At 58.1% G+C, this 18,662-nt stretch overlaps 2 protein-coding genes across 4 annotated transcripts; one reads left to right on the forward strand and one right to left on the reverse strand.

The window, feature by feature from the left end:
* Window positions 1-2,305: 2,305 nt before the first annotated feature.
* On the forward strand, window positions 2,306-6,785 carry PLA2G3 (phospholipase A2 group III). The gene is made up of 7 exons (XM_059894983.1): window positions 2,306-2,819; window positions 3,838-3,970; window positions 4,226-4,360; window positions 4,655-4,962; window positions 5,586-5,715; window positions 5,824-5,940; window positions 6,572-6,785. The coding sequence occupies exons 1-7, from the start codon at window positions 2,306-2,308 to the stop codon at window positions 6,783-6,785; spliced, it is 1,551 nt and encodes a 516-aa protein (XP_059750966.1).
* Window positions 6,786-7,727: 942 nt separating this feature from the next.
* Window positions 7,728-17,967, reverse strand: INPP5J (inositol polyphosphate-5-phosphatase J). Of its 3 annotated transcripts, none has more exons than XM_059893730.1 (14): window positions 17,898-17,967; window positions 17,229-17,424; window positions 14,491-15,560; window positions 14,021-14,137; window positions 13,791-13,899; window positions 13,464-13,580; window positions 12,955-13,130; window positions 12,446-12,557; window positions 12,196-12,305; window positions 11,876-12,059; window positions 9,150-9,287; window positions 8,923-9,000; window positions 8,692-8,796; window positions 7,728-8,493 (listed from the first exon to the last, which is right to left on the reverse strand). In XM_059893730.1, exons 2-14 carry the CDS (start codon window positions 17,331-17,333, stop codon window positions 7,987-7,989), a joined length of 2,928 nt encoding a protein of 975 aa, XP_059749713.1. In that variant the 5' UTR covers window positions 17,334-17,424; window positions 17,898-17,967; the 3' UTR covers window positions 7,728-7,986. The 3 variants fall into 3 exon arrangements, with proteins under 3 accessions (XP_059749713.1, XP_059749712.1, XP_059749714.1); XM_059893729.1 differs by having other exon boundaries at window positions 14,491-15,578; XM_059893731.1 differs by having other exon boundaries at window positions 15,517-15,578; window positions 17,898-17,962.
* Window positions 17,968-18,662: the final 695 nt, after the last annotated feature.

Here is an 18,662-nt window from a genome sequence, read left to right on the forward strand (position 1 = left end):
TAACAGCCAGAGAGGGATGGGTGAGGAGCCAGGAGACAAAGGGTTGTGGGGACGGATGGAGATAGACAGGGATAAACAGTCTGACAGGGAGGGAGGGAGGAGGGAACGCCTTCTCCCACAGACCCCCACCCTGCACTCCCCACTGTCACCCACTGTGCACCCTGTCCCACCCCAGACGGGTGGGGACCCAGAGAAAAGCCTCGGCCCCTCTGTCTGCAGGGCTCAGCTGGCCCTGTCCTGTCCTGCTGGTTTGGCTCCCGACCTCCTCCTTCCGAGGCCGCTGAGGGGCACCCCGCTGGGAGGCAGGGCTCTGGAGCCTGTCCTGTAGGCTCACTGACGTGGCCACTGGTTAATCTGAAGGGAAAACCCAGTGACACCCTCCCCTGAGGCCCGGGCAGGCCCCAGCCTGCCTCCTTTTGGGGCCCAAGCAGGAAGAGACCTCAAAGGTCAGCTCCACTGTACCCCTCACTGTACAGAGGAGGAAACCGTGCTCCGAGAAAGGCAGGGACAAACCTGCAGTCACATAGCCAGGCAGTGGCCTAACCAGGACTCGCTGTCACAGAGGCTGTGGCCCCAAAACCTTTGAGACTTGCTTTCTTCTGGGTAAATTGCTTCCTGCCCAGGGGTGTCCTGAGCCGTCAGTAACAGTGTTTCGAATGCCAGGCACTGTGCTGAGAGTCCTGAAGTGGCTGCTGTGAGTATGCCCATTCTTACAGATGAGGAGACTGAGGCTCAGAGAAGTTGAGACTTCTAAGCCTGAAGTCACACTGTGCCATGACCCAAGCTAGGTCCATCCGACCCTGAAAGTTGGGTTCCTGCTGTGGCAACTCCCAGCCTCCCTGGGTTGTTCACCAGCAGGAAAGGGCCCTGTAATATGGAAAGGGAGGGCAGAGGTGGGAAGTTGAGTTGTAAGTACCCAGCTTCCCCAGATGGTTGGAAGTTGAATAATACATCAGCTTTGAGACACAGGAACATCTGCTGGGTGTAACCCCTCCCTGATGGACAGACCACCCCTGTCTCTTGAGGTACACATGATGCCTGCTGTGTCCCCCAGGTGACTGCAATCCAAGGATGGAGGTGGCTGCAGACACAGCTCCCTAGGCCACCTCTGCTCCTCTGGGGACCACAGTCCCTTCACGTCCAGAGCATCAGCCCTGCCCAGTGTTGCTTTCTTTTTTTAAAATTAATTAATTAATTAATTTAATTTTTGGCTGCGTTGGGTCTTCGTTGCTGCGCACGGGCTTTCTCTAGTTGCGGCGAGCGGGGGCTACTCTTCGTTGTGGTGCGCAGGTTTCTCATTGCGGTGGCTTCTCTTGTTGCGGAGCACAGGCTCTAGGTGCACAGGCTTCAGCAGCTGCAGCACGCAGGCTCAGTAGTTGCAGCACGCGGCCTCTAGAGCGCAGGCTCAGTAGTTGTGGCGCATGGGCTTAGTTGCTCCACGGCACCTGGCATCTTCCTGGACCAGGGATCAAACCCATGTCCTCTGCATTGGCAGGCAGATTCTTAACCACTGCACCACCAGGGAAGTCCCAGTGTCGCTTTCAAAGTCTGCTCTGGCTGTGTCTACACCATCTATCAGACCAGGAGGGCTGCTGCCGGGCCACGCCTGTGCTTGGAGTCCCAGGAAGTGGGGAGCCCTGGGGCACTGTCCCCTGAATATGCTGAGTGCCTTTCTTAGAACCAGGACTGGGCAGGGGGAGCACCCCAGGTGGCTGGGGGATGGATGCTTCCTTTCCCAGAAGCCTCAGAGCCTCCCGGGGGAGGGGTGTGGCCACAGAGCCCCAGCCCTGCCCTTACCTCCTTTACCCAGCTTTGGCAGAAGCCCATGGCTCTCTGCCAGCTTCATGGAGGTGGGCTTGGCGGCCATCCCTGGGATGGGGGGATGACCAGTTCTAGGAGCCTCCTTTGAGCCCCCAAACCCTCTTCCCTCCCCAGGGAGATACAGATCCCCCTTCTGGCACCTGGTCCCAGGGCCCAGGGCTTTGGCTCCTACCGTCCCCATCCAGGCGGGGCTGGCGGCAGGTGACTGGAAGGCGTGGAGAAAGGCAGGCCAAGTGGGGGCGTGGGCCCCGGCCAGTGTACTCCTCAGCCAATCAGCGGCCTGCCCAGCCGGTGGATTCAGTTACAAGCCCCAGATCACCCCATACTCCAGCCTCCTTCCTACTCCTCCCAAAGCTCCATTCATTGGCCCCGCAGCACCGGGTCGGCTGGGCTAGCTTCCGCTCAGCTACAGAGCAGCTGCCTCGTGGGCCCACCAGGGTAGGATTCCCGGGGGCTTTGTCTGACTGGGCTGGGCCAGGGCAGAATGGGGGTTCTGGTGGTGCTCTTTGGGGTGCTGAACTTCCTGGGGGCAGCTCTGGGGGGCTCCCCTGCCCTCCACTTGCACAGCACCTCCTGCCACTTGGCCAGACCCATCTCTGGCAGCCCTTTGGGGTCCCTTAGCTTCTTGGGCAAGGATGCCCAGGGACTAGCCCTGTTCCACGCCCGCTGGGATGGGCACGGGAGGCTGCAGGTGTGCAGCCGGCAGGATGAGCCAGAGCTCACTACAGCCTTCAGTACCCTCTGTGCTGGTGAGATCACCCAAGACTCCTTCATCCACACCCCTGGACCTGAGCTGCAGAGAGCCCTGGCCACCCTTAAGAGTCAGTGGGAGGCCTGCAGAGGGCCTGCCGAGAGTCTAGCAGGGACCAGGGAGAAGCGAGCAGCAGGGCAGAGTGGAGCGCCTGGCATGGGGAACCAGCGGGTGAAGAGAGGCTGGACCATGCCTGGCACACTGTGGTGTGGAGTCGGGGATTCTGCCGGGAACTCCTCGGAGCTGGGTGAGCCATCGGTGTGTGGACAGGGGGGCTGGTGGGGGAGGAAATGCAGGCTTTAGCCCTGGTACCCACTCTCCCAGGCTGTGTGTCCTGAGGAAGTGACTTAGCCACTCTGACCCTCAATTTCCTTATCTGTAAAGTGGGGTGACCATAAATCTCATTATGGGATGCTTAAATGTGGTTATAGATGGGAAAGGTCCTACTCACACCTGGGAGGCCTCATTAATTACCATCTGAGGGAGGGGGCTGGCTGGGGTGGATCCAGGGTCGGCTGAGCCAAAAAACCATTACCCAAGAGGAGGCTTTATGGGCACAGGGTGCCCAGTGGAGGGGACGCCGAGACCCAAAGGCCTGGGTTCAAATCCCAGCTCAGCCCTTCTGAGCTGAACGAGTCACCTCCCCTCTCTGAATCTGTTTCCTCTCCTGTAAAATAAACGTGACACCTCCTTCCCAGGGCTGCTGTGTGCTTGGGTGTGGGAAGTGCCAGGCATTTGGGAGATGCTCAGTAAAGGGCATCATTGCTCAGGTGGTGAAAAACATGCATGGCTTTTTTGCACTCTCGGTACAGCTGTCTGCGCGTACGCGTGGAGGGCTGGGAGGAGGACTTGGCACTTGAGTTGGAGCAGGTTGGCATCCTGACGATGCCTCATTGTGCCAGCGAGATTGCACCCTGCTGTTTACCCTTCCATTCCACACACATTCATAACTTTGGAGCTCCACTTGGGGTGTGAGCCCGAGAACTCTGGAGGCAGACACCAGTTCACCTGAGGAAAATCTTTCTGTGGGCAAGGGCTCCTGGGTGGGCTGCCTGGCAGTTGGAGTTGCCCAACAGAGGCTATACCTGGGTGTTCTCTTCAAGCTTTGGAACTGTGAGTCCCACAGGGGGAGGTCTGAGGCCACCCAGGGCATTTGTATCAGGGCTGGGATGAGAACCATGTCTCTGCTCCCAACACCACGTGGGCATAGCCGGCACGTGGTGCCCACGACCCTGCTGAGCTGGTGCCCCCTCCGCTCCCTGTAGGGGTCTTCCAGGGCCCCGATCTCTGCTGCCAGGAACACGACCGCTGCCCACAGACTGTCTCACCCTTCCAGTACAACTATGGTATCCGAAACTACCGACTCCACACCATCTCCCACTGCAACTGTGATGCCAGGTTGGTGGTGGGCAGGGAGGGCTGGGAGCTCGGGGTGGGATTATCTGCCAGGATTACCCGGTGCAGAGTCTGGGATTCCAGAGAATCCTAAAGGATCAGCCAGCCAGAGTCCACTGTGCAGTGGGAAAGCTGAGGCCTAACAGGAGAGGGGACACTTGGACCCCAAATCACCTGGCTGGTAGTGACCAGGTGGTCTGGGAGAGGAGCCAGGTAGCTCTCTGTGGTCCAGGGACCTGAGTGCTGGCTCTGGGACAGGTTTCAGCAGTGTCTGCATAACCAGCGGGACTCCATCTCTGACATCGTGGGCGTGGCCTTCTTCAACGTGCTGGCGATCCCCTGCTTCGTGCTGGAGGACCAGGAGGCCTGTGTGGAGTGGTACTGGTGGGGCGGGTATGTGGCTGCCCCTTTCGAGCCCCTTGCCAGCCAGTGGGGAGCTCGGGCTCCAAGCCTGGGAGGGAAGCCTTTCTGTATGTCTGTCCTCCAGGGAGTGATGCCTCGTCCTCCCTGTCTTCTCCTCAGGGTGGGGTCCAGGATGCAGACGCTCCCTGGGTGCCCTGCAGGACCCAGTGGGATGTGGGATGAGGGGTGGGACTGGCAGAGCCCTGATCTCCGTGGAGATGAACCTGGGGACTTCTGGGAGGGGGGATTCTGGGTTACCAATTGCCACCATGTGCTACCTCCCAGGTGTAGAACATATGGCTCTGTATCCCTCGCCCGTCTCCAGCCCAGGATCTTCTACAATGCCTCCTGGAGCTCCCTTGCCATCCCCCTGACTCCCAGTCCTCAGAACCCAGCGCCCAGCAAGCCTCGGTGGATTCAGCACCCTCAGAAGTGGCCAGCACAGCAGAAAGAGTCCAAGTACCCCAGCCAAGCCAACGCCACAGTCCTCCAGGCCCCTGTGGCCTCCCTTGGGCCTGATGTGGCCTCCATAGTCCGGCTGGAGGTCACTGATTCAGGCCTCCAGGGACCATGGCGTGGCCTAAAACCTCAAGGTGAGCTCAGAACCTAACCTTGGGGGCTCCTGATGTAAGGAGGTGTCCGTGACTCTGTTCAGGGTGGGGGGTCCCTGTGTTGCTTCCTTTCCTGCTCTGAACTCCTTCTGGGGTCTCCCAACCTCTCTTGTGCTGCAGCCAGAGGGATTTTTGTAAGCTCCAAACTTGTCCATGGCACTCCTCGCTGAGGCCCACCATGATGTCCCAACACCCAGGCGTTGTTGAGTCTGGTCCTGCAGATCCTACTCCCCAGTTGAAACTCCAGTTCTAAAAACTTCATTTGGTTCTTCTAAAGCCACTTGCTCTCTCCCACTGTTGGGCCTTTGCACATGCTGTTCTTGCTGCCTGGAGAATTCTCCCTGACTCTTCCCCTCTTCCAGCCTCAGCTTAGCAGCCTCTGCCTCCAGGAAACCTTTTCTGACCACTCTCGACTCTCTGGGCTTCCCCATGGCAGCACTGCTCTGTGTGTGTGTGCGCACGCATGCGCGTCTCCTATGTGTGAAGCACTCTGAAGGCACAAAGGGCATGAGATGGAGGGACACTGTGTGTGTGGGACTGAGCATGTGTGCTGGATGGCAGTGGGCATCAGACAGGGCTCCTCTCACCACCACACCTGCCCCCAGGTGCCCGCCAGGCCTGCCGCAGCTTCCACCGCCTGGACCAGTGTGAGCACCAGATCGGGCCCCAGAAGACCAAGTTCCAGCTGTTCAACAATGCCCGTGAACCCCTCTTCCACTGCAACTGCACGCGCCGGTGAGGCCTGCTTGGACCCTTGGGGGTGGGCTGCCTGTTGCCAGGCACTGGGAAGGGACACCTGGCTGACGAGGCCCTGCCCCAGCCTGAGCTTGCCTCTGCCCTCAGTCTGGCACGCTTCCTGAGGCTCCACAGCCCACTTGTGGGTGCCAACATACTTTGGGAGCTGCTGGGCAAGACCTGCTTCAAACTGGCCCCTCCACTGGACTGTGCTGAGGGCAAAGGGTGAGTGACATCAGGACCAGGAGGGATGGGGGACTTCCCAAGGGGTGGGTTGCCTCTGCTCCCTTTGTGCACCTGGGCTGAGAGGGTGATGGAGGGGGTCAGGGGACCTCTGAGTTCCACTGTCATCATCCCTGGGTTCGGCTCTGCAGTTGGCCCATGTAGGTTGCATCTCAACTCTGTCATTTACTTCCTATGTGACCTTGCAAGCTGAATAACCTCTCCACACCTGTTTCCTTACCTATAAAATGGAGGTAGAAGCCAAGGAAGTGGCGTGTATGACATACATAGGCCAAGGCCTGCAGGACACATAGTAAAACACCTGCTTAACTCTTACCCCATAATCCACAATTTCATTTCAATTCTGATTCTCAAAACTAACTCTGTTACTTTTCCTATTTCACAGGTAGGGAAACTGAGGCCCAGACTGACCCAGGTTTCTGCAGCCAGCTAGTGGCAGAACTTGGGCCTCTGGGTGCCAACCCAGGTTTATTCTGCCCCCTGCTAGGTGTAACAGCCCCCCACCCTCCCGGCCCCAGCCCTGCTCCTCTCTGGGCCTTGGTCACCCTCTCTGCAGAGTAGGGTGGGATTCTTGGCAGTTATGACCACCTGCCCCACTTTTCTCTCCTCACAGCTGTTCCAGAGACCCCAGGGCCATCAAGGTGTCAGCTCGGCACCTGCGGCGACTTCAGCAGAGGCAACTCCAGCTCCAGGGGACAGGCACAGACAACAGGCAGGCATGGACTTCAGAGCACCCAAAGGCCCCCATGTCATTCTATGACCGGTGCCTGCAGCTGACCCAGGGAGCCGGAGGACCTGAAGGACAGCAGAAATCCTGGAACCAGTGACCTCAGTTCCAGCTCTTCTGGGCACAAGACTGGACCTCGTCCCTGGCTTTGCTTAGGCACTGGAGGTCTCAGCTTCCCCTCCACGTGTTAGACTGAAGTGTGGACGGGCTCTTGTGGATAGCCAGAGGGCTGCATGGGTAGGGTGGGGGGGCCAAGGCCCAAATGCTGGACCACGTCTCCTGCTGTGCTGGGTGATCTTGGGCTGGTGACACAACCCCTCTGTGCTTGGATGTGGTATTCAGGAGGTTCATTCTACTGCCTCAGGCTTGGGCCTTCCCAGAGAAATTAACATCCAGATGGGAATGGGGAGAAGGTAACATTGCAGCAGCCCCAAGAGGTACCAGGAGGAGGTACATATATGTCTATGTTGCGAAGTTAATGCATGTCTCAAGAACTTGCCCAGGGAAGCCCCATCGTCTGCCTGCTGTCCCCAGGGGACCCCTTCTCTTAACAGCTGCTATGCTCTTCCTGGCCCAGCCCTGGCCCATTCTTTCTTCCCTAGACCTAAATTCAGATCTCCCCCCATGCCCTTAAGCAAGAGACCTCCTTCATTCTGAGCCTTAGTTTCCTCGTCTGAAAAAGGGGAGTGTAAACAGGACCTACCTCATAGGGTTGTTGAGGATTAAGCGAACCAACTCACGGACAGCACTCAGCACCTAGTAAATGTTCCCTCCCTCCAGCACACAGCCAAACTGTGCTTAGGCGTCTGATTTTTAAAGGTTCACATAACCTCTTGGAGGCCTCAGTTTGCTCACCTGTGAAATGGAGCTAAGAACTACACTGAACTCAACACCACAACTTGTGGTGCAGCTTAAAGGACATGGTATGTGTAATGTATACAGCTGGTGCCTGGTAATTGTCAGATCTGTCATCCTCTCTTTAGTCCCTTCCTCTGACTGCCCCCAACCCCAGACTGCTAACAAGTTAGGAAGAAGTCAGAAGTGAGGCTGGAGAATTTAATTCCTAATTGATAACCTCCAGGTTTGCTCCCCCATCCCAGATGGGGGCTGGGATAGGGGTTTGCTGATTGTCACAGTTGAGGTGCCAGGACCAAGTTTGGGGGACCCCAGTTGGCCACCCCTTGCCAGAAGAGAGTGGCAGGTGCACATAAAGCTGGAGCAGCAGCAGGAGGGAGGCAGGTGGGTTTGCAGAAGATTGGGGCAGAGTTGGGGCCACCTGGGCCTGCCTGTCCACCTCACCCTCAGGGCCCCAGGCCCCCTTCTTCCAGGCCCTGCTGACCCTGGGGGCTGGGAGACAGGCTGTCGGGGGCTGGGGCCTCCCGATCGGGTCCCCAGGAGCTGCCACCGCCGGGGTCTACGGTCTCTAGGCGCAAGGCAGGCAGCAACCCCAGGCTTTGAGGCACAGATGGTGGGAAGGCCCAGGACCCAGGCAGCCCAGGGGGCCCCTCCTCACTGTTGCCTTGGCTGCCACCATCACTGCCCCTGTTGGGGGCCACCCGAGGCAGGCGGCGGCTCTGGGGCGAGGGGCTTCGGCTGGTGCCACGGCGTTCACAGGACGAGGGCCGCAGGGCGAGGCCGGGGAAGCGGGCCAGACCTGGGCTTCGGCTACGGTGCCGCTTGGACTTGCCAGGGCTTGGGCTGCGGGACTTGGATGCAAGCAGCTCCAGGGTGCTGTCATCCTCATCCTCCGAGCTGGCACCCGAGCTGTCTGTGCTGCTGCTGGCCAGCTCCGAGGTAGGCAGTGAGATCTGGGGGGAAGGCTGGTCACTGGGGTGCCCCTCTCCCCAACCGGCCACTGAGGCCTCTGGGAACCACTCCTGCCCTCCCCCTTGGCAGACCCAGGAAGGTCAGGCTATTTGTAGGAGGTCACAGAGCAGAATGTAGAAGCTGTAGAGGCATTTGAATACTCCTTTGGTGCCCCTGACCCTGCAGCCTGGCCTACTTACCTGGAAGGGCTCAGTGACCCCGATGAGGATGCTGTGGGTGTGGCTATAATAGCCCAGGATGAAGTCTCCGTGACCCTTGGGCAGTGACTCCTCACTGAATGTCACCTGGTGGGCCGGGGGGTTTAGGCCCAGGTTGGGGTGAGGGAGGCAGCCTCAGGACCCTTCAAGCTGAATCCTGAGCCCCCAAGGGCAATGGGGACTTCCTCCCACTCTCCCCCTCCCCTTAAGTACCTGGTAGATGCTCCCGTCCACATCCTCGTGTTTGGCCCAGACATAAGCCACGTAGTCCTTGCAGTGGCGGAAACCCACCTGGGGCGAGAGCAATCAGGGTCATGACCCCTAACGTCTGACCCCAGCAGCCTCAAACTCTGGGGCAGCCAGGGACCCCACATGGGGTCCCTGGCTGCCCCTTCAGGCCCTTCCTTCCCCGATGTACCGACCACCCCTGCCCGTCTCACCCGGTACAAGCCGATCCAGTCCCAGGAGCTGCGGGCGAACACCGTCTCTATGCGGTACCTCACCACAGCCTGCTCCGGCCGCACCCACTCGTCTGCCACATCCAGCCGCACAAGCGGCATGTCGTCTCTGAAGGCAAACTGCCCAGGGGCAGGGGGCAACATCAGGGGAGACCCTCTAGTATTCTATGCACCTAGAGCCCTTGGGCCTGAGTCGGCACAAATTGGCTGAGATGAAGGGCCTTTGAAGCCACTGCACAGGCTGGGAAACTGAGGAAGAACAGGTCTAGGATGAATGCCAGGTTTCCTGCCTCCCAGCTCAGGGCTCTTTTTGTCCTTAGCCTCCTTAGGGAGTGAGTGAGAACACAGCTTTGAAGCTTAGTAGACCATGGGTTTGGCCCTGGCTCTGCCATTGTTATGCAGTGTGACCCAAGGTGAGTTTCTTGACCTCTCTGAATACCAGGACTCTTGTCCTTAAACTCTGATGATCTTATTTAACTCTTGGGGTTGCTCTGCAGATTCAATGAGATACCATATAAAGTATCCTATAAACTTCTCAGTATACAGTAGGTGCTCAATGAATGACTTGCCTATAAGCTAACAAAGGGGTCCCATGATGCACTGGATATTCTTGAGTAAAGTGAACACCCATGAGCAGGCAAGAAGAGCTCTGGGTAGATGGCTGGAGACCATCCAGGCTCTGCTACTAACCTGCTTCATGACCTCAGGTAAGCCCTTCATCAGGCTAAGTAAGACTCAGTTTCCCCACCTGTATTAAGGAACCACTATTAACCTTGTTTGTCATCAGTCCATGGAGACAAAAGAATCTTCTCTTCCCAGGGTCACCCTAGGCTGAGCAGGGGGTCACCATGTGGATGGGGTTGCTGGGGTGGCAGGTGGCCAGGGTACTGGCTTCATCTCTGTCCCTCAGGGAAAGACTCGGTGGTGCCAGCCTCAGGCTTTGTCTGCTCCCCTGTTTATCTGGTTTCAACTTTCTCTCCCTCCTCAGCTTCCTTCCAAGCTGCTCCAGAAGAAACCAGCACATCCCCTCCCTGCCCGTGGGTTCCTAACAGCAGGTCTGGCCAGGTTGCGCTCTTAGAAATACCCTTTAGGGCCTTGTGGGGTCAAAACTCCTGCTGAGCCCTGTGCTGTCTTGCTTTGGATAAGAGATTTAAGTTCTCTGAGCCTCTGTTTCTCTCATCAGTAAAACTGGGAGGAGAATTTGGACATCCTCAGGGCCTACCACAGTATTCAAAGGGATGACATACATGAAGTAGGCTACACAGGCTCTGGCATATAGTAGGTGCTCAACAGGTAATGTTTTACAAGGGACAGGGTTCTAGATAAGGAGGGAAGGATAGGGCGCCCAAAAGGAGTGGTTCTCAAGGTGTGGTCCCTGATTGGGGGTTAAACCTCACACCCAAGGCTTTTACCAAAGGTCATGGGAGGCCAGACATGGGCAGATTTCCATTCCCAGCTGAGGACATTGGCCACTGTCCCTCTGACTGACCATATGACAAAGTTATCAGGGAAAACATTCTCTGGTCTGCTGGGCTCCCTCTTATCAGATCAAGAGAATAGGAGAACCCAGAGTTGGGTTTCAGGACTGGAAATTGGGCTCCACCCCACTCTGCTGCTGAGCCTGTGTGCGACTTGGGGCACATGCTACCCCACTAACAGAAAGTTGGACTACATGGTCTCTAAGATCCAGTTCTGACATTCTTGGATTTCCCCTTTATCCTTTGGCAGCTAGGGGCCCCAGTCCTAAACACAGGGGCTTCCCTGGTGGCGCAGTGGTTAAGAATCCGCCTGCCAATGCAGGGGACACGGGTTCGAGCCCTGATCTGGGAAAATCCCACATGCCGTGGAGCAACCAAGCCCATGCGCCACAACTACTGAAGCTTGCGCGCCTAGAGCCCGAGCTCCGCAACAAGAGAAGCCACCGCAATAAGAAACCCGCGCACCACAACGAAGAGTAGCCCCTGCTCGCCGCAACTAGAGAAAGCCTGCGCGCAGCAAGGAAGACCCAACGCAACCAAAAATAAATACATAAATCAATAAAAATTTATAATAAAAAAAATCCTAAACACAATGCTAAATTTTATAGTAACTATTTAGGGTTTAGCTTTGTATTTTTTTGTATCTCTACTCCCCCTCCCCATCACATACGGTAAGATGGTAAATAAATAATAAATGAATGTGAATGAATGCTACATGGGATTTGAGTAAATATTTTGGTAGCTGGTCTTATTATATATGTGAATTTTAACATAAGTTGCCCGAAGCCTTTCTCAGAAAAGGGGAGTTAGAGATTAATGGTAAAGGTATACCGTTTGAAATCAGACTAGCCAGGGTTCAAATCCTAACCTTCCCTTTGGTAGCCGTGTGACCCGGGGCAAGGGGTGCTGTGTCTCTGGGCCTCAGTTTTTTCACCTGAAAATGGAGATCATAGGACTTCCCTGGCGGTGCAGTGGTTAAGACTCTGAGCTCCCAATGCAGGGGGCATGGGTTCGATCCCTGGTCCAGGAACTAAGATCCCACATGCCGCATGGCATGGCCAAGAATAAATAAATAAGTAAATAAATAAATAATGGCGATCATAACCCCACTCCCAGTCTGCTGTGACAAGTGGATGCTGCTGAGGGCAGGTGTAAGGGGTTACCGGTGGGCAGTGAGATGCTGAGCTGGGCCTGGGGATGTCATGCGGGGAGGATGAGGCCAGGACTTACGTGCAGGACGAACTGGGCAGCCACGGGCTTGTGGTCGCTGACAGTGTATTCCATGTGGCTGTGGTAGCTGTGCTGGGTCACCTGGAGCCGGTGGCTCTCCCGTCCCGAGGGGCTGGGACCTCCACCTGGAGCCTTGACCTTCCACAGGATACGGTCTGTCCAGGCTGGCTTCCGCTTCTTGGCACTGTGGTGGGCAAGGGTAGGCTGAGTATCAGGGGTTGGGGGTCAAGGCACCTCTGCCTCCTGTCTCTCTTTCCTGTCTCCCTTATCCAGAAGACCTTAGCCCACATCCCCACCTCTAATCCCAGTGCTGAGCTCACCTGGTATCATATTTGTTAGTACCCACGTCAAACTTGAAGGTGGGCGCAAAGTTGAGGGGCCCCTCCTGGAAGCCCCTCAGGATGGGCCAGGTGTTCTTGGCCATGTTGAGCTGTGAGGGTCCAGAAGCACAGAATTGGACAAGAGCTTGGGCAGGGCAGGTGAGGTCAAGGACCATAGCCTAGGGTACAGGTGGTCCTAGGGCATGTTCTGTGTGCTTGGGGTTTTGGGGTCCAGGCTGGGATTCCCCACCTGGTCTTTCTCCCAGAGCTGGTGGAGCTGCTCGCTGTCGATGGCAAATTTGACGAAGTGCAGGTCGTAGCTCTCGATGCGGAAGTTCAGGTCCCCGAACCAGAACACGAGGCTGTTCGGAGGTGGGGGTCAGCGGGGTCCATGGGGTGAAGAGCCCAACCCAGATCCTTCTCTGCCCCCATCCAACCCGACGGCTGCTCCTAGTGATGACGCAGGGGGTGGGTGGGTTGCTGCAGAGCCGCCAGCCCACCACGGAGCAGCAGGGGGTGTAGACCTAGAAGTTAGGTTCCGACCCCCAGCAAGGCCTTGCCCCTCAGCAAAGCTCCACCCTGCAGGCTCCACCTCCCCATCAAACTTAACCAGCTTTCTTGTTCCTAGCTATAGTGTGGGTGGTCTCCACCCCCATAGGCCCCGCCTCTCCTCACAAGGCGCACCGGCCTCGCCCCTGAGGCCCACCCCTCCTTCACTAGCCCCGCCCAAGCTCCATTAGGTCCCGCCCCGGCCCATACTCGTGATCCAAGATGCCTTGAGCGCCAGGCCCCTGGAACTGCTGGAGGCTGAGGATGGTCTGGAAGTTGTCCTTGCGTTGCTCCGCTTTCTCCATGTGGGCCGGCAGGTGGCAGTTCAGGAAGCACAGCATGTGCCCGAAGGCGGCCAGTCGCACACTCACTCCACCCTTGTTGCCCTTGGGAAACAAGGTTGGGTGGGTCATGGGCGGGGCCTAGGCAAGGAGGTGAGGCCCGCGGGGCTTAGGGTGGGCGGGGTCAGCGGGTGAGGCCCAGGACCCGTGGAGGCGTGGAGAGGGGTGGGTTCTAGGGAAAGGAGTGGAACACTAGGAGGGGTGGGGACAGAAAGGGGCGGGGTCTAGAAAACGAGGGGTGGGGGTGGGTGGGGAGAGGCAGGCCTCAGAGTAAGGGGTGTAGCTTGGGGAGAGGATATTGCCAGTACGCGGGGGTCCGGGGACTAATCTAAGGATCCCTTAGGGCCCTGTCCCCTCCGAGGCCGCTTCCACGCTCACCCAATAGCCACCCAGGCCAGTGCGCGTGCAATCAGTCTGCACATCCCTCAGGAAGGGCAGATGGTAGTACTTGGCGAACAGCAGCAGGATGACGCCCTGCATCCGCACGGTACTCACCTGCAGCAGAGGCGCGAGGAGGCTGAGGGACAGGACACAACTCACCTGCCCCCGCCCTCGCCTTTTCCGGTCCTTAAAGGTCTGCTCCTCCATCCTCCCATTTCATGGACCCGGCCACCGAGGCCCAGCGGACCCCACGGTGAATGAAGACAGAGCTAGGGCCGAGAATCCAGGGGTCTCCACCTGCCCGGGGGTTGAGGGAGGAGTTACCAGCACGAAGTTGAAGGGCCCCAGTGCGTCCATGAAGAGCTCGCTCCACTGGTCGGTGAAGAGCGCGTCCTTGAGCCGCTTGTTGATCATAGAGTTCACTTCCTGCAACCTGTGGGGGACTGTGAGGCGGCCTTCGGATTGGGGGGGGCGCCCTAGAAACCCCTCCCACGGGAGAGGGTCTGGGAGGCAGGAGGGGCTCAGGAGGGAGTCTACTCGCCCTGTCCCCTCACCCTATGGCGATCATGTCTGCCCTGTCACTGTCATCGCTGCTGCTGCCCAGGTGGAGGAGGGATGTGACATCATCGGGGGGCATGGCTGTGCCCACGTTCCATGTGACCACAGTGATCCTGGGGAGGTGGGGGTACAGAAGGGGTTACTACTGGGGACCACTCTCTTACCCTCAACCTCCCTCCCACAGGGCTTTTTCTGGGGAAATAAGCTTGAGTATATGCCCTCAGAAGGACCCACAGTGGGCCCAGGGTCCCTTCCACCAGACTCTTCCAGGGGAGATCAACTGAGGCAGGGTAGGCAAGTCCCTTAGGAGAGGATGCTGTCTTCCGAGGGCCCCAGAGTGGGCCTAACACCCACAAGGAATCTTCCTCAGGGAGGTCAGCTGGGACGGAGTAGGGTAAGCCACCCTAGAAGGATGGCTAGTCTTAGAGTTCAAGCCCCAGCAATGTCTTGGGAGAGGGCCCCTCACCAGAAGCCAGGGTCGCTCTTGCAGGTGGGCTGAGCTGACCAAGAGGAGGATGACGAGGTGGATGTAGAAGAGGAGGTGGTAAGAGGGGCTGGGGTTTCTCTGGGCTGAAGGTTGGGGCTCAGATGCCCACCAGGCCCGGCACCCTGGGTGCCAGGCCTGGGGAGGGCCATCCCAGGAGCTGGGGGGACACACGGGGAGCGGTTTGGGGAGCGGCTGGGGGAGCGGCTGGGAGATCGGGGTGGCTTGGGCAGAGGTGGGGGCACAGTCTGGGCTAAGGGGGCCCCTGGCCGGAAGGTGGGGTAGAGAAGTCCGGGGGAGCGAGTGCCAGGCTCTGGAGGACCCTGGCCCACATCCAGAGGCAGGGTCTGTGGTGGCCGGGGCAAGACAGGATCCTCAGGGCTGCTGCAGGGGGCCTCAGGCCGGGCTCTGAAGGAGGGGGAAATCCGAGGGTCTGGGGGGGCTTGAATCAAAGATGGGGAGCCCACAGGACCAGATGTCTGAGTCGGGGGCTGGAGATGCCCGTCTGAAGGGGAGAGAGGTCTAGGGACTGGGGCATCCCTCTGTTTAGCTGGTGTCCATCCCACAGAGGCCGGGGCTGATGTCATGGATGCTGGAGTCAGGGCCTGTTCCTGAGAGGGCGACAGAACTGGACTGGGCACTGGGGAAGAGCTGGAGGGGGGCTGTGGGGGCTGTTTCTCAGATGCCACGGCCAGGCTCAGGCCTGAAGCAGCCAGGGCTGGCTTGGGTCCCATGGAGGCAGGTGGCACCTGCTTCTGGTCCCTGGACAGTGGAGCCAGCCTGGGCCCCAGGGTAGCTGGAGGAGGCTTCGGCCTAGCTGAGGCAGACATCACCAACTGGCCCACAGATGTTGGAGCCAGGCTGGAGCTGCGGTGGGCAGGAGCTGTTTTCTGCCCTCCAGGGGTAGACACTGGAGCCAGGATGGGTCGGGGAGACGCCAGAGCCAGCCTTGGCCCCTTTGAGGAAGGTGGCACTGCTGCTGGTGGCCCCACAGGTGTCAGAGCCAACCTTGGTTCCGAGCGTACTGGTGCTGCATTCTCCTTCGCTGGGAGCTGAAAACATGAGTCCATCTTGGATAGGACAAGTCAGAGACTCAGAGTCAACCCTAACCAGGCCTCCACTTCCATATAGACCCCAGCAGACTCTGTCTAGCTAAGAAAGGCACATCTTTCTGAGGAAGTTCTTCCTAATTTCTCACCTCAATCCATTCTGCTGTGAATCAGCTTCTCTTTTGGAGGAAACAGGACATGGAAACCTATCCCCTCCCTCACCTGTGACACCTCTTTCATAGATGGGGAAACTAAGACCCCCAACTCAAAGGAGGCAGAGTGTGAGCCTGGACCCGAGGGCTCTCCTTGCCTTCCTGGCTGGCACCCACTCCCTGGCCTCCCAGGAGTGTTGGGTGGCTGGAGTCAGCTTCCCTGAGCACCGCCCACCCCTGCAGTCCCTGCTGCTCCCCTAGCCAAGGGCTACTGATCTGACCCCCCCAGATCTGCCCACTCAGGACACCCTGGGGCCAGCCTGTTAAACACCACCCCCTTTCCTCCACAGTACACAGGAACTCTCAGGTTCCCCCAGCCAAACGTCCCCAATTCCTTGGTCACAGCCCTCTCTGTCGTCGTCACCCATTCCCAGAGCTCCGTGCAGGAGCAAGAGCCTGGGTTGGGACTGGCCATGTCGATTCCCAGCCCAGCTCTGTGTGACCTTAGGCAAGCACTTCCCTGTGCAGGGCCTCAGTTTCCCTGTCTTAAAATGAAGGAACCTGTTGAAGGATCCCTGGCCACACCTGATCCTGGGAAGCCTAGGTCTCATATTCTCTGCATGTATGAGCCCAACATTTGCTAGGCTTCCATTTGAGCTCCATGGACTAGTCCATCCTCCCAAGTGTGATTCTAACACCCAGAGCAAGTCCAGAATTCTGTTGATCCTGGCACCGCACCACTGTGCACAAGTTGTACCCTCTTACCCTTGTCACCCCACCTGTGAGGACAGGCAAGCAGGTATCCTCTTTATGTCCAGCAGGTGGAGTGGGGGGTGTGGGGCCCTGCAGGGACCTCCTCTTCCTTTCCTACCTGTCCCTGTCTGATGCCTCTGTCTCCAGAAGTCAGGATAAAGTGTCCCTTGCCAGGGAGGGTAGACGAAGGTTTACACTCACCCTGGGGTGGCCCCATCCCTGTCTCCAGAGATGCAGTTCTGTCTGCATCCCGTGTCCTGCTTGGTTCAGAGAATCTGAAACTCTGCCTCCACCTCTGTCCCCAAACTCAGCTCTTTGAGGCTTGCATTTTGGGCATCCTCCTTGGTTCCTAGTGTCCCACTCCAAACCCCCACCCCAAACACCACACCGCCTCCAGCACTAACAACTTAGACATCCCAGATGTCACAGTTTCAGTCTTCAGGGACAAGCCTCCTCATTTTGCATTGACTCAGAGAGGACAAGCAACTTGCCCAAGGTCACATAGCAAAGCTGGAGCACAGCTGGGTCCCCTGATACCTGGTCCAGGGCTTTCCCAGGAGGTCCTGGAGACAGCTAACTCCATCTCTCTCTGAGTGTCCGTCCCATCACTACCCCCTCAGCCCCTAGGGTACCCTGTTTGCCCAGTTCCTGCTTGGTGGGCAGAGGAGAGTGCCAGCCCCTCAGCTGGGGCACCAGGGTGCCTGCAGTATGTTGGGGGGGGGGACTAAGGATCAGGAATGGGGGAACTAGGATTTAGGGGTCTTACCTTGGAGGGTGCCCCAGTTTGGGAAATCCCGTGGGGCATGGGCAGGGGGCCCAGGCCAGCCTGGGTCCCCGGCCTCCCGCTGCCACTGATGCCCTGGCCCTCCATGTCTGCAGCCCCCGGCAGCCCGGGTTCCCTTGGGCTCCAGCTCCTCCGCTAGCTCCTGGGAACCAGTGATGTCATCAGCCGTTTCAACCTGCTGAGAATTTAAAGACACAGGCACCGACTTCCCAACATAGAGGTGGCCAGGGCAAGGTGACCTACCCCCTGGGGACTGGCTGCTGAGCCTGGAATGGTCATGGTTGGGGAGGAAGCGGGGGGAGTGGGTCCATTGGCCTGGCACAGGTCCCAGCTGGCAGCATAGTGGAAGCTGTCTTTCTGTTTCCACCCTCCAGCCGGTAGGCCTGGCCAGCCCTTGCTCAAGGGAGGGGCACTGACACACCTGAGGGTAAGGTAGCTCAGAGGTCAGCCCCCTCTCCAGGGCTTCAGAGACACCTGAGTCCCTGCTCTGATCCTGTGACCTTCTTGACTCCCTGCCAGCTCAGGGCTTGCCTTGGCCCCCACCCTTGCCCCATTTTCAGGCCTTGGTGCCCGCCCCTCGCCTGGCTCTATCCTTCCCATCCCAGAGCCAGACACTCAGGCTCCAGCAACTGGAGTCTTTCCCATCTCAACCTCAGCACTGGCCCCTCCTCTTCTGCAGACACCTCGCGCCTGCCCTTGGATGTCCCCACAGCCAGGCCCAGCCCAGCTCCTCCCAGCTTTCCTCCTCCAAGACTCACTGGGTGTAGCTTGGGAGAGGGACTTGCTCAAGGTCACCTGGTGAGCTGGGGAGGTCCCCTGAGTCTCAGTGAGGAAAGGGAGCTGCCTCAGTGATCCAGGAACCACAAGAGTCAACTGGGATGTCTGGGGGAAGGGAGCTGGGGTGGAGAAAGGCCCAACAGTGGGGGAACAGACTGGCAGGAGGGTCAAAAACAGGTCTGGGAACTTCTTTGGCCAGGACCCAGCGTAGGGCCTGGTCTCCAACAGACCTAGGGAAGTGTTTGTTGAATGAATCAATCAATCAGTGAGAAGAGTGAATGAGTGACAGGTTCAGATACGGCCGGAGATGGCTGTGGGCTCTGCTTCTGCCTCTTCCCCACTCTCACTCTTATCTGCTAAGCAGTCCCTGAAACCCTGATTCCTCCAGAGCTGCTTGATTGCTTACAGAGGAGTGATCTCACTCAGTTTAGGCAGAAAATGATCAGAGTTTTGTGCCCAGAGCTCCCTGCTGATCAACAGTCACCTCTGTATCCTCATGGACCGGTGTGGTCCCCTGCATGAAAGTCACGTGGACAGATACCTCATTCCCTCTCCTGGATGGGCTTCCCACCTCTGCTTGACTGTCTCTGTGTCTAGTCTGTGTTTCTGGGCTAGCACCTCTGGGAGGCTGGAATTTTC

Source organism: Balaenoptera ricei, chromosome 14 (genome assembly GCF_028023285.1).
Source record: "Balaenoptera ricei isolate mBalRic1 chromosome 14, mBalRic1.hap2, whole genome shotgun sequence".
In the NCBI taxonomy this organism is placed as follows: Eukaryota; Metazoa; Chordata; class Mammalia; order Artiodactyla; family Balaenopteridae; genus Balaenoptera; species Balaenoptera ricei.